This window comes from Ochotona princeps, chromosome 6 (assembly GCF_030435755.1).
Source record: "Ochotona princeps isolate mOchPri1 chromosome 6, mOchPri1.hap1, whole genome shotgun sequence".
NCBI lineage: Eukaryota > Metazoa > Chordata > Mammalia > Lagomorpha > Ochotonidae > Ochotona > Ochotona princeps.
The window spans coordinates 69,274,168-69,289,218 of NC_080837.1; the positions used below are offsets into that span (position 1 = coordinate 69,274,168).

Sequence of the window (15,051 nt, forward strand, 5' to 3'; positions counted from 1 at the left end):
ATCCATATGGCATTAGTAGGGTTTGGCAAAGTACTACAAAATTTTATTTTTGAGATGCTATTTTAATTTTTGAGACATGATTAAACTGAGTGTTCAACATTCACAAATTTCAAATTTAATTAGAAAGTAGTTTTCATTACCATAGATTCAGTTATCACAGCAATGATCATTTCAAGATTTACCTATAGACACGAGACAGCTGAATAGTACCTTATAGCCATTTTAAGGTGTATAGCAGCTGGTCGTATATAAACTAAAATTGAAATGTCAATGAAGTAGACACAGGATATGGTTAAGTACTTGCATTTTTTTAACAAATTGGTTACCCAATACCACGTCAATTAATTCCATAATGTTGTAAATTGTTGTTGATGTGGCTTTTAATAGATCGCGATGATATTCTGCCAGCTCTACCTTCAGACCAGAGATGGTCTCCCCAAGAAACTGCTGAATTTATCTGGACAATAAGATGCTGGACTCTATGCTTGGTATATTCTTGCAAAGAAAGACTCTTGACTGAATTTGAACTGTAATACTGCAACAAGGTGGAGGAATCCACCATGGGGGGAGGGTACGGGGAGAGGTTGGGGGAATCCCAGAGCCTATGAAACTGTGTCACATAATGCAACATAATTAATAATCAAAAAAGATTTACCTAATGATTACTGCACTTTTGGCCCTGTGCTCAACACAAGATGAAGATACATAAGACAATTCAAATTCTTAAAGGATTTTTTAATTAAAATGTAGACCGTATGTGTAACACAAATGTTACAGGGAACAACAAAAAAAAAACTTCATCCTGCCTCTGCAAGAAATGACAAGGAAAGCAAAGAAAAGGGAAGTTGTCACTGAGCTTAAACCAAAAGGGATAAAACGCTTCCCCAAAAAGCCAAAACAAACAAACAAACACAAACCAGCCATCTCCAACCAGCAAGGAACAACATGGCTAAACACAATGGACACATGATTCTCCGGGGGGACCTTGAAAAGACAGTGTGGAACACAGGAGGTCCTAGTTACAGCTGGATTTAGGGTTATAACCTTTGCACAAATAAGCAATGTTGGGAAGCAATTTATTCAGGGAATTATATTCTTGCTGGTAACAGATACCAAGGAGAAACTTGTTGAAAGGTTTAAAAAGTAAACAAAGGGCATTCAAACAGCAGGATCACTGTATAATCCCATTTATGTATATCAAATTTCAGGTTCCTGAAAGAGAGGGGCGATCTCATTTGCTCAGGCAAGCCTCGGCCAGGCATCCTCCTTTGACTGAACTGACCGTGGTAGGAAAGGGGCAACTCCATTTGGCATAAACACATTCTTAAAGAAGGAAACAAGGGCCAGTGTCTCTGTGACATGCTACCTCTTCACTCCCTAACAAGCACAAATACAACACAATCCAGCGATGAATACATTAGCCTTATTCAGTATTACAGTCAGAGCACATAGACATGATTGTGCTCAGCACATGCAGAGCATTCAGTAAGCACTTCTGAATAAAAAACAAATGAAATAAAGAATGCAGTCAGAGACAACCCAGAGTCACAGACAACTTCTTCATCCAGAGAAGAGGTCACAAGACTGCAATATTTATACTCTGAGTCCTTTCCTGTCACAGCAGGAAAGATACCCTCCCACCTTGGTATCCAAAAATAAATAATAATCCAAACATTTCCAATATATCCTCAAAAGCAAATAAAAAAAGGACAATTGTATATTTTTAACTCACATTTTAAGAAAAAAACACAAATTCTTCCAAAATAATATTGTTCTCTAATCTCATATCAAAACATATATATTTAAGCATGCTAGAATATATGCAAATACCAGAATATATATAGAAATGTATAGATATGTATACACTTCTATATATATTCCGTATATATTCTGTGTATATATGTATCTTGTATATGTAGTCTGTGTGTATATATATGTATGTATACGTATCTTGTGGACATTGTTTATAAGGCAAACAACAGAACCTATATCTTAGAAATATTTAAATCATTTTTTGTGTTTTAAGCATGTCATTATTACTTATAATTATTCATTACTTACAAATGTGTAAGCTGGCAGATGAGATAAAGCAAAAGCTGATCTCACAGAAGCTCTGGGCTACAATGGAATCACCATGTGATGGAAAATAATGAGGGGCAAGTGTTAAAGCATAGCACATAAAGCTGCCACCAGCAATACCGACAACCATGTGGATGTTGGTTCAAGTCCCCGGTGCTCCACTTCCAACCTAGCTACCTGCCAATGCACTCAGGGAGCTACAGCCATATCACCCCCAACGCATTCAATCTCGTCTAATGCACCTGGGAAGGCAAGAGAGAGTGCTTATGCCTGTGCACGACATGGAGATATGGAAGAAGCTTCTGATCCCCAGCTTCAGACCAGCCCAGCTCTGGCCATGAAGGTCATTTGGGGAGTAAAAACAGTGATGGAAGATATCTGTCTCTCCCTCTCTCTCTCTGTAACTCTGTCTCTCAAATATATAAACGAACAAAAAGTGGGGCCTGGTGCAGTAGCCTAACAGCTAAAGTCTTGCCTAGCATGTGCAGGGATCCCATATGGATGTCAGTTCTAATCCCAGTGGCCCAACTTCCCATCTAGCTCCCTGCTTGTGGCCTGGGAAAACAGTCAAGATCCCAAAGCCTTGGGACCCTGCACCCATGTGGGAGACCTGAATGAAGCTCCAGGCTCCTGGCTTCAAATCGGCACAGCTCACATCGTTACGGCTACTTGGGTAGTGAATCATCGGACAGAATATCTTCCTCTCTGTCTCTCCTTCTCTCTGTATATCTGACTTTGCGATAAAAATAAATAAATCTTTTTTTTTAAGTGAGGCTTTCCCCATTCCAGAAAGGGAAATTAGCAGTCTGCAGTGGGAGTAGCAAAAAAGCCGGCTAAACTAATGCTTCTTGTGTCTTCTGACGCAGTGACAACCCAGAGCAAGGTTACCAGAACTAACAGCATAATTCTCTATTATTAAAAACATAATTCTCATACAAATAACAAGCACACATCAAAGTTTTAACTTGTTAACCAGACAACCAACACAAAAGACAATTCAGGAGGGAGAGACTAACAGAAAAAAGCAGCTAGGTTAATGCCACACAGAGCAATAAAAACAGACCTTCGCTGTGTAAGAATTTTCTTCTCGGCCTACTACCTTCCCCTCACAATATCGTCCACTACCCTCAACCCCACAGCGCAGCGGCCCTGGGAGCCAGCCCAGGAGAAGCAGATGCGGTGACAGTGAGGCAGGGGAGGGCAGGGTGGCGGGAGCTGCATGATGTCACACCATTAACACCTCCACCACGTGTCTGTGTCAGTCACTGTGAAATCAAGTACTAAAACTTGGGGGAGGGGAGACTTCATCTCATCAGTTTGCTGAGTGTCAGCCTCTAAATTCACAGAGCTGTAACATTTTGGGCCTTTAAGTCACTGCATAGTATCCACAATAGCTCCTCCTTTCTGAGAAGTCAGCAGAAGACTCACTCCAAGTTCTTACATGGCATTCAAAGGTCTGGGCATCACCATTTTGCCTTGGATCAACTTTCCAGGAAAGAATTTAAAGTCAAACTGTAGTCCTTTCAAATGTACCGATTACAACTTTTACTATTAAGTTCTTTTTTTTTTAAAGATTTATTTTATTTTTATTACAAAGTCAGATATACTGAGAGGAGGAGAGATAGAGAGGAAGTGGAGCTGCCGGGATTAGAACCAGCAGCCATATGGGATCAAGGCAAGGACCTTAGCCACCAGGCCACGCTGCCGAACCCTTACTATTAAGTTCTAAAGGAAGAAAAACTTGAATCCTAAATTGCCCTGTAGATGGGGCAGTGAAAAGTAGGCTTTTACTTAACACTGTAACTTAGAAACCAGACAAAAATAAAGATTGAAATGATGCGTTTAATACTCATATCTAGGTACATTTTGGATAACTATGATGAAGCAACTTCATTCTCAGAGAGAATGTGGGGAGCTTTGCTATGAAAGCTATTACTTCACCCCATCCCATCACTGTGGGAGATCCATTCCTACAAGAAGCCCCTCACTTGGTCTTTCTGGGAACACGTCCTGCAGCTTGTCCATCGTGTCTCCCTTCACCTTAGTCTAAAATCACTTCTGGATAGTTCAGACCTCAGAAAGGCAGTGGATTACAAGAGCATGTTAGGTTTCTTCTGTATGTTTTCATCCTCCTACAATTCCATCAGCTAAGCTTCACGCTGTCAGAGTATGATGGTAATGTTGACTAACATGGAAAGTGAAGTGATCAGGAAACTTCTTATACATGCTTATAAATGCTTCTTATACATACCCAACGCTTTCCAAAAGGGCCGTTTCTGTGGTTAAGGCAAACTGACATGTGGTACCATCCACAAAAGCAGCTTCCATCACTGCCCTGTGCTCTGGGAAAGAGACAAGGGAGTGAGGAGAGGAGGAGGAATTAGTTTGCATGACTACACAAACTTCTTTTCTGAAGAGACACTCTTCATGTTCTTTATATTTAAACAAAACTCCTTTGCATGGATTCTCAGCCAGGAAAGTGCAGGCAGCAAAAGAAGTTACATTGGGGGTGGGGGAGAAAAAAACCTCTCCAATGTAAAAGAAGAATCAAGATAGAGCGGAAAATAAGTTACACGTGAGTATGTAGCATATGACAATCTGTGGTAGTTTCTTCCCAGTAGTAAGAAATAGAATATGAATCCACCATATGTTGACATATGTTGCTTTTTACATATGTACATGTCTGGGTATATTGTTTCTGGCTTAGTTCTTTTATCAAACTTATTAACAAAACACAATTCTACAAGGCATATTAAAGATAACAGCCATCCTCCTAACCTCCGTTGCATTTCCATTCCCAACTCTATTTCCTTTGCATTCCTCCAAGTGCCCAATATTCTTGTTTCCTGATTGAGATACTTGAATTTATTCATATACACACATATAAAATCTCAATATTGAGGCTGAATCATGGCATACTGGGTAAAGCAACTACCTGTAATGTCAACACTGTATACAGGCACCAGGTCATGTCCCAGCTATTCCACTTCTTTTTTTGTTTTTGTTTTATTGGAAAGTCAGATTTACAGAAAGGAGAGACAAAGATCTTCCATCCACTGGTTCACTCCCTAAGTGACCACAACGACGAACTGAGCCTATCTGGAGCCAAGAGCTTCTTCTGGGTCTCCCACATTGGTGCAGGGTTGCAAGATTCCGAGGCTTTGGGCCATCCTCAACTGCCTTCCCAGCCATAAGCAGGGGTCTGGACAGGAAGTGGAGGAACCAGGATACGAATTGGCGCCCATTTGGGAGCCTGGCGGATGCCAGGCAAGGATTTAGCCACTAGACTATTGTGCCGGGCCCCCAGCTGTTCCACTGCTAATCCAGCTCCCTGCTAATGGCCAGGAAAAAGCAGTGGAACACAACCCAAATGACTGGGTCCCTGCCATTCCCATGGGAGACCTGGAAGAAATTCCTGACTCTTGGCTTTGGCCTGGCCTAGCGCTAGTCATTGCAGCCCTCTCAGAAGTAAGCTAGCAGATGGAAGATCTCTCTCTCCCTCCCTAGTGACTCTTTCAAATAATTTTAAAAGTATGTTTCTTAAGATCTCAGTATTGTTAATTGAGTTGCCATTAAATAAGTAAATCAGCTGTATTTTCTAAAACTCAGTTCTACAAATGTACACACTACCCCATCACCTCAACTCCCTAATACCGTCCTAACTTTTTAGATCAATATTTAATATCTACATTGTGTTGACTCAGTAAATACTACTTAAGATGAGTAATAGAGTACAAAACGACTATCTTTTTTAAACCATCTTTTTTTTCCATACACATTATCTTTTCAACCTTTTTATACTGATTTCTTGCTTAACTCTTCTGCAGCTTCCTGTCTCAAGACTTCAAAAGTAACAGGTATACCGCAGTTGCATCTTCCTGGGACATGTCTGCAGAGCCTTCCAGCTGGATCAATAGAGCCTGCTGCTACTCAGCCTGCTGCACAGCTGCCGTGTGGTATGCAGGGGATTCTCTTGTCTCTCGTGTATTAAGTGCTCATGCCTATCTTCCTCCTTAATGATCCCTCGTTCCCACTCTACAGCACAGTCCTGTGCAACACTTCTTGTGACTACAGTTCTGAACGTGTCCTTGTTCTATTTTCATAACTAACTTTAGCTAACCAGATATACAATTCTAGATTCAAGTCCTTTCCTTTCTTCTATTTCTTATGCTGTAGCTATGAAGATGCCATTCTGTCTCTATTGTTTAAAAATGTTTATTTGAGGCTCAGCGCAATGGCCTAGCGGCTAAAAGTCCTCGCCTTGAATGCGTTGGGATGCCATATGGACGCCGGTTCATATCCTGGAGCCCCACTTCCCATCCAGCTCCCTGCCTGTGGCCTGGGAAAGCAGCTGGAACAGCCCAAATCTTGGGACACTGCACCTGTGTGGGAGACCTGGAAGAAGTTCCTGGCTCCTGGCTTCGGATCGGCACAGCACCGGCTGTTGTGCTCACTTGGGGAGTGAATCATTGCACGGAAGATCTTCCTCTCTGTCTCTCCTCCTCTCTGTATATCTGGCTTTGCAATAAAAATAAATAAATCTTTAAAAGAAATAAATAAAAATGTTGATTTGAACAACACAGAGACAGACAGAGCTCCTGTCTAACAGCTTAGACCCCCTAACACTCACAGCAAGCTAATATTAGAAGTCAGGAACTCAATTCAAGTCTTTCACTTAAGGAACCAGAATCCAGTTATATTTTTTTCAATAACTTTTTTCTCATCCTGCTTTGTTCGCTTGCTTGAAAGGTACAGAGGCAGAGAGCTCCTCCCCATGTGTTTATTCCCCCAAATGCTTACAATAGCTCCAGCTTGGCAACTCCAGTGCCAGGCACCAGGATTCCATTCTGTGTGCTGGGCAGGAACCCCATTACTTGAGCCTGCATCTGCTGCCTCCTGGGGTGCACATTAATAAGAAGCTGGAATGAGGAACCAAAACCAGGGACTGAATCCACGTACCTGACGTGGGACACAGGCTTCCTAACCAGTCATCCTCTGTGCCTGCAGCTGTCCTACTGTCCTGCTGTCCTGCTGTCCTGCTGTTCTTGGTTTGTTTGGTTTTTTTTTTTTTCATCCTTTCATTGCAAATCTGTTTTCCCTTGCTATGGAAGATTTTAGAATGGACCTTTCTTTTTTCTTTGATACTCTAGTTTCAAAATAAGAAATCTTGTACTAGCTCTATAGCCATCCACTACACTGGAATTCAATGGGCCTCCTCTGCCTGGGAAGTTTATCTTCACTTCTAAGAAATCATGAGGCATCTCTTCGATGAGATGCTTTTTGTATCTTGTTTTCCCTTTTCCCTTAGTCACACTTCTTTTTCTCAACTGAGTCTTTTAGCACTGAAATCACATATCAGATTATCTTTTCATTTCCCCTCCTTGTTGAGTAATTATCAGCTCCACAGCCAAGATCACTCTACCTCATTCCATAAAGAACATATCTTCGACATACTATCACCCTTGCCATAGGACCTCCTATCATACCCACCTAGAGGAGCCTTTGAAAACCCCACCCTCTTAACCCTTGGCTCTGCTTTGAAGATCTCCTGTCTACCTGCCTAGACCTTTCTGCCACAATATCACCCCAGGCCTTGTAACTACCGGATCCTGAAAACATCTCCATCACCTCGGTCTGTACCACCTCCCCACCCACATTGCAGGAAACTCCAATGCATATCTCTAATGCACCAGGGCCTATAACCCAGTGATCATGCCACTTCTCACTGTCCTACACTCCTCACCTGGTCCTCTATTCCCTCCTAAGCAAGCTTCAATTTCACATCAAGCTTTGTCATTCTTTGACCTGGGCTAAAAGAGTTGAACACTCCACTACTACTCCACTATTACTCCACAAAAGTAAATGTGGCTAGAACAGAAAAAACCGCATCATTATGCTAATCAGGTGCTGACATGGCCTACGCTGCTTGGCAGTCATTCTGTATTCCATGCCTCCTGAACAACTATATCACCTCTCCTTTTCACTTTTTAAGCCAGCTGGTGACTTCACTGTTACTTCAGTGAGAAAATGGAACTGTTTTAAAGACAAACCAAAAAAGCCTCTGAAGCTTCCAGCACCCTAACTTACCAAAACTGATGGACACATTCCCTCCTACCTCTCCTGTTACTATCCTGCCCTGCCCATTTAAAGAAAGACAACATAGTTGGAAAGACATTTCAAACTTATTTTAAATATTAAGATCATGGTTACAAAATTTAATGTGTTAAATACTTCAATCTACTCCCACAAGTACAGAGGCTCAGCAAAGATGAAAGCAAAAGTTAACAAATACCTGGTGTTCCAATGGCTCTGACGTATGCGAAGACGATATTTGCTTTTCCTTTTAAGGCATTTTCTGTATTCTGAAGGTCTTCTGGGGTAGTAATATATTTAACTTCATTAAAAAGAAGAGCACTGAAATATATACAGACGTGATTAGAATAATCTCATAGGTATTTAGTTATTCACTATCATATATTTGTGTTAAATTAAAGAAGCTAACCAAAAAAGAAATTCAATGCCTTTGAACAACTTCTCAGTAACAAGAACTGAGGCTTCCTAATAAGACTAAATTGAAATCACTCTCCAATTACTAATTATTACCTGAGAACATTTTCCATTTGATTCCTTCATAGTACTAATTATGATTCTTTATATATTTATTTATTTGCTTATCCTTGCCTCGCTCATTTTTTTAAACCATTATTCCCTTGAGGTAAAGACCTTGTGTAACAATTTAGAATAACATCCAGTAAACCATAAGCAACTGTTCGCTGAGTGAACATAAGAAAGACAGGGCAGGAATTGGTTATTTCCATTCTTCATTTGAAGAAACTCTAGTTCCATGCACTTATTACATGAAGGAACCAGGGCCAGAGCACTGTGCTCTTGGTCCTAGCCTGGAGGGCTTTCCACTGACTATGTCTTCCAAATCACCTTTTAATACACGAATCCTAATTTTCCATCTACAATTATCCCATTTCTTAGTGGTCTACTTGTAGATATCTTTTGCCTCACTAATAATTCAGTCCACTTAATACTCACACGTCAATGTGTATAGGCATTTCTTTTATGTTAACCAACTTGAAGGAGTTTTTAAAGTTGTCTGGGGGGACCACCTATTTTCACTAACAGAGCAGATGTCAAACTCGTTGATCTCAAGAATCCTTTGCAGTCTTAAAAACACGAACAGGAATTTTTAGGATGATGAAATTCAAATTATTAAGAGACACAAAAAAATTCTCAGTTTCTCTAACCATCATTGAAATGTTAATTAAAAAGACACAATGAGGTTCCACCTCTAGTGAGAATGGCCATCAAACAGAAATCAGAAAACAATAAATACTGGTGATGATGTGTGGGGGAAAGTGCCCTGGCCCCACTGTTGGTGGGAATGTAAACTGGTCCAAGCATAATGGGAAACGGTATGAAGACTCCTCAGATACCTGAAAATAGATCTAGCCTATGACCCAACCGACCCGGTCCTATCAGCATACTGAGAGACGCCTGTGTCCCCACGTCCACAGCAGTGCAGTCGCTAACGGTTAACATATGGAATCAATCCAGATGCCTAGCAGCTGATGGACAGATCAAGACAATGTGTTATGGATATGCTATGTAATACTACTCAGCCATAGAAAAGAATGAAACCTTTGTTTTTTGCAACTAAATGTATTCAGTAGGAAAATACTATGCTGAGTGAAATAAGCCAGTCCCAAAAAAGACAAATGCCATGTTTTCTCTGATCTGTGGCAACTATTACACAGAGAACAAAAAAGCAATCTTTATAAGCATAATTAACACCTTAGGATTTGATTACAGTCTATAGCCCTTGTCTATACTCATGAGGAATAGTAGGATTTTGTTTATTTTTTTTCCTTCTATTTGCTATGTATTAATATCTTTACTTATTGGAGAGTTAAGCTTATGGTTGTGAAGCCAAAAAAAAATCTGCCATTGTAATAATTAGGGGAGAAGGGGTAGAATTAAGGAAGGCAGGGAGTATGGTGGGAGGCGCACCTATGCTTCTAACTCTTTATCATGAAACGTGAAATTCACTCACTTTATATAAACAAATAACATTAACATCAAAAAAATTAGCAAGGTCCTCAGGGAGCTTTTTATTTATTCTCAAAAGTATTTCAGTGGGCCCAGCGCCGTGGCCTAGTGGCTGAAGTCCTCGCCTTGAACGCGCCAGGATCCCATATGGGCGCTGATTCTAATCCCAGAAGCTCCACTTCCCATCTAGCTCCCTGCTTGTGGCCTCAGAAAGCAGTCAAGGACGGCCCAGTGCTTTGGGACCTTGCACCCGCGTGGGAGACCCGGAAGAGGTTCCTGGTTCCCGGCTTCAGATCGGCGCAGCACCGGCCGTTGCGTTGTATATCTGACTTTGTAATAAAAATAATAAAAAAATTTATTAAAAAAAAGCATTTCAGCAAGTTTGGGGAACCAAAAAATAAGCTTATTTTAGTGTCCAAAAAATTTGAAATTCATGTACAAAAGAGATCTCTGAAAAGTTTATGGAAAATGTGTACTACAAAAACTATGCATATAATGCAAATCAGTTTGCACCAAAACAAGCTTACTTTTTAATCCCATTTTCCATGAACTTTATGAAGTTTTTTTAAGATTTATTTATTTTTATTGCAAAGTCAGATATATAGAGAGGAGGAGAAACAAAGAGGAAGATCTTCCGTCCGATGATTCACTCCCCAAGTGACTGCAACAGCCGGTGCTGTGCCGATCGGAAGCTGGGAACCTGGAACCTCTTCCAGGTCTTCCACACATGTGCAGGGTCCTCAATCTTTGGGCCGTCCTCAACTGCTTTCCCAGGCCACAAGCAGGGAGCTGGATGGGAAGTGGAGCTGCCGGGATTTGAACCAGCGCCCATATGGGATCCCGGGGCATTCAGGGTGAGAACTTCAGCCGCTAGGCCACGCCGTCGGGCCTATGAAGTATTTTTCATAGGTCTTATCCATTAGTAGTAGCCAAAATAGAAAACAAAAAATTTAAACATAGATATTATTTGTAGTACCAGTTTGAGTCCCAGTTGGTTGGCTTCTAATCCAGCTCTCTACTAATCTGCCTGAGGGACAGTGGAAGACATAACCAGTATTTGGATCCCTGCCTCCCACGCAGGAGAAAATGAATTGAGTTCCAGGCTCCTGATGGCAATCACAATCTAGCCCAGCAATCATGGGAACTTAGGGAGTGAACTGGTAGATGGGAGATCTCTGTTTTTCTGTCTACTCTCTCGCTCTCTCCTCTCTCTCACCCATTCAAATCAGAAAATGAAAATTTATATAAAATTTATTCAATAGACTGGAAACGTTGCAGTGTGCATAAAGCTGATGCCTACAAGTCCAGCATGCCATATCAGATCCAGTTTGAGTCCTGGCTGTTCTACTAACAGTCCAGCTCTCTGCTAACATGCCTGAGAAGGCAATGGAAGATGCACCAAGTCCTTGGGCCTCTGCTCCCACACGGGAAATCCAGAAGTTCCTGGCTCCTAACTTCAGACTGGCCCAACTCAGGCTGTTGCAGCCATGTAGGGAGTGAGCCCATGAATGAAAGATCTCTATCTTTGTTGCTCCCTCTCTCTGTAGCTCTGCCTTTGAAATAAATAAACTCTTTAAAGACAGAGTTATGGAGAAAGAGGGAGAACACAAAAAGAGAATACACACTTCCATCTGCTGGTTCATACTCTAAATGGCTGCAATGGCCAGGGTTGGGCCAGGCCAAAGTCAGCATACAGAAGTTGCATCCAAGTCTCACTCAGAGTCTCAGAGGTGCCAGCACTAGGGCCATCTTTTGCAGTTTTTCCAGGTACATTAGTACGGAGCTGAATTGGAAGTGAAGCACCACAACATGGTCCCTGAAAATTAACTTTCAAAGCCTTAAAATACTGAAAATACAAATGTTTTCTAAAACAGGACTGGTGAATATAAATTAATCAAAGTCAGCATTTATTGGGTGCCTATCACATGTCAGACGGAGCAGTAAACAACTTATAAGTAGTGGTAATACACCACTTTTAGAGCTGCCCTTTCTTCCTCTCTTCTGCTCTGGGATTCAGATTTCTAAACCTCCAAGGTGGGCAGAGCTCAAGGCCTGCCGTAGAGCTGCTAACACCACATGCCGTCAGGAGTGCCCTGCTGCAAGGCATGGGTGCATGCTGCAGATCGCTTGCATGAGATTCGGGAACGAGTGATACAAAGAACACAGACAGTGGTGAATGACCACCGGAAAGGAAGACAACAGTCAACTTCATGAGTAAGAGTGACACAGTGCTAACGACACAGACCTTGCCAGCTGTGACTTCCAGCAATTACACAGCAGCCCTCCCCCCATCACTCAGAGCTACACCACCTCTATTCCCAGTTCTTTGGTCCTGCCCAGGAGGCTAGGATTTCCTAGTCATTTCAAATTGGTCACAGTTCAAGCCAGTCAGACCTGGATTCTGGGACTTCTATGAAGAATCCTTGGTAATGCACTCTGCTGTTTCATTTTCCTGGCCATCCCCAGCATGGTCACTAACATCATCTTAAAGATAAGGTCCTGGGGCTATGACTAGGCACAGTGAGGTGAGCCACTGCCTGAAATGCTAGCCATTCATGTGAGTGTCAGTTTTAGTTTTGAGTCCTGGCTCCTCCACTTTCAACCCATCTCCCTGCTTGTGACCTGGGAAAGCAGCGGAAGATGGCCCAAGTCCTTGGGCTCCTGTATCCATGTGGCTGACCCAGAAGAAGCTCCTGGATTCAGCCTGGCTATTGCTGCCATTTGAGGAGTTAACCAGCAGATGGAGGATCTCTCTCCTTTCCTCGCTCTTTGTCTCTCCCTGTTTCTCTGTAATTCTGCCTTTCAAGTGAGCAAAAAAATAAATCTTAAATTACAGATAAGGTCTTAGAGCTTAGTGAGTTTACTCTGCCTCATGTCCCAAAGCTTGGTAAAGTTGTGATAGTGAGGTAATTATACACCCAACCTAAGGACCTTGAGAATCTAAGGCTCTCTGAGATGCTTCCCAGTGGCTTTCTCACTTGGATCTTTTATATGTACATTTGCAGAATTTCAGGTAATCTAGGGGCTGCAAGGGCCAGTTCCACCACACTGTGCTCCTCAGTCCAAGTCCAAGGCAGAAACAGAAATGGACAACCTGAAAAGACTCCTGGGAATTTCCTGCTCTGTTGAGGCGTCCAACAGCCTGCGAAGGGAGTTCTGCTGGCCAGAAAGGCCCTCCTTCTCCTTGGCAGGCTTCTCCTGGGGCTCGCCTCTCATAACTATTAGGCAGACAAGACGGATGGCCCCGAAGTGAACGGACGTCAGACAGAGAAAGAACAGAGGCTACCTGACCCCACTTGTTTTCAGAAAGAGATCATTTTTAAATGTCTGTCATTATTCAAATTCTTAAAAATTCAATAAAAAGGAAATGTTATTTTCTAATTAACCAAACCAAAACCCCCAGGACAAAGAAAGAGAGAGAGAAATTACTTTCATCTAAATTAATTATATTGTGGCTGGGAAATTTCACATATAAAAAGAAATATCCCAAAGTGCCTTATTAAGCATTTTCTAAATACAGTTAAGAGAAACGGCCAAGCTGATGTTCCCTCTGAAACAGAAACTCAAAGTACAATAATGTTTACAAATACCAGTCCTAGTCTGACATATATTCTCCATCCTATTTAGTTTTCTTCTGATAAAATTCTTCATCACCAAAAACAATCATAAGGGCTTATAATAACTTTAGATGATTTCTGTTCCTTCCAGTGTTAACTACCAAAATGTGAAGCTTTCAAATCTATCAAGCAATCTAGCATTCACTAAGCACCAAGCAGAGAGGTACACGCCATGCCCTGCACTGGTAGGGGCATTCTATACAAACAGGTCATAGTTTCGAGTGGTCAGTACAGCTGTGAGGAGTTCAAACCCAAGACAAGTGAATTTATACTACAAGCTCTCAGCAAAGTGGATGTCCCTAGCAAATAAAAAGCCATGTAGGAATAAACCTGCTGCAGATGGTGGTGGAATGGGGAATTGCACTGTTTCAACACCTATTAAAAAGGAGACTGGCATGAACAACAGCTCAGGAGTTTTAGAGTAAAACACCTCTAAAAATAGCTTTCTGCAAAGGCTGTACAGGAACGTCACCTAACCACTTGATACCCAGGGCTGCAGTAATGTGTGTAAAGAATCAAATATTCACAGAAATGATGAGAGTTGAAAGTAATTCCTAAAACATGTGAAAGTTCATGTAATAATGAAGAGCATATTAACTTGGAAGGAAAATCTCCGTTTTCTAGAAGATACCCTGAGTATGCATTTATACTCCTGAATAAAAGGAGGACTCCCAGTGAAACAGTTGAATACACCTTGATAACACAATGCTAGATTTTCTGTCTTTGTTTATACCCGCAATGTCATGGTGCACATGGAGCTGCTGGTGGACTATCTAGTGTAATAATGTAGAGGGGGAAGGAGGAGAAGGGGGTATGGAAAGGGAAAAGGGGGGAGTTCCTATACCTACAAAACAATATCAATAATTTTTTAAATAGCAAAAAAAAAAAAACCCCAAGGACTACATCTTACAGAAGAGTTAGTAAGACTGTACTGGCTCTTAATGGATCATCTTTTTCATAATATCTGGTGTGAACAATGAGTCAGGAAGGGGAAAAGGCCTTCTTTGGACCTGCTGTCCTCCAGCAAATATCCCCATCAACCACACACCATGAACTCATTTTAATTTTTTCTTCTTAACTCTAAAATGAAATTTCCTGCATAATGAAATATAAATTGTTTGCATACACCATTGATATTTATAGAAACACTGTAGAGCACTAAGTAAAACCCACACTCATATTTTATGTACATTACCTCACTTGATCCTCACAAAAATTGGACAAGGCTGCAACTCTAACACACGAAGATGAGGAAAACCAGAAAAGATGAACTGCTCAGATGACACGTGAAGGATAA

The 15,051-nt window shown here is 41.5% G+C and overlaps 1 protein-coding gene across 1 annotated transcript in view; it reads right to left on the bottom strand.

Annotated features, from left to right (window-relative positions):
* The window catches only part of TXNDC16 (thioredoxin domain containing 16), an 86,019-nt gene that overhangs the window by 48,639 nt on the left and 22,329 nt on the right, over nt 1-15,051 (bottom strand). The window contains exons 7-8 of the mRNA XM_058666441.1: nt 8,372-8,493; nt 4,331-4,421 (exon numbers count right to left, since the gene is read on the bottom strand). Coding sequence (XP_058522424.1) covers nt 4,331-4,421; nt 8,372-8,493 — 213 coding nt within the window. The remainder of the gene's footprint in view (nt 1-4,330; nt 4,422-8,371; nt 8,494-15,051) is intronic.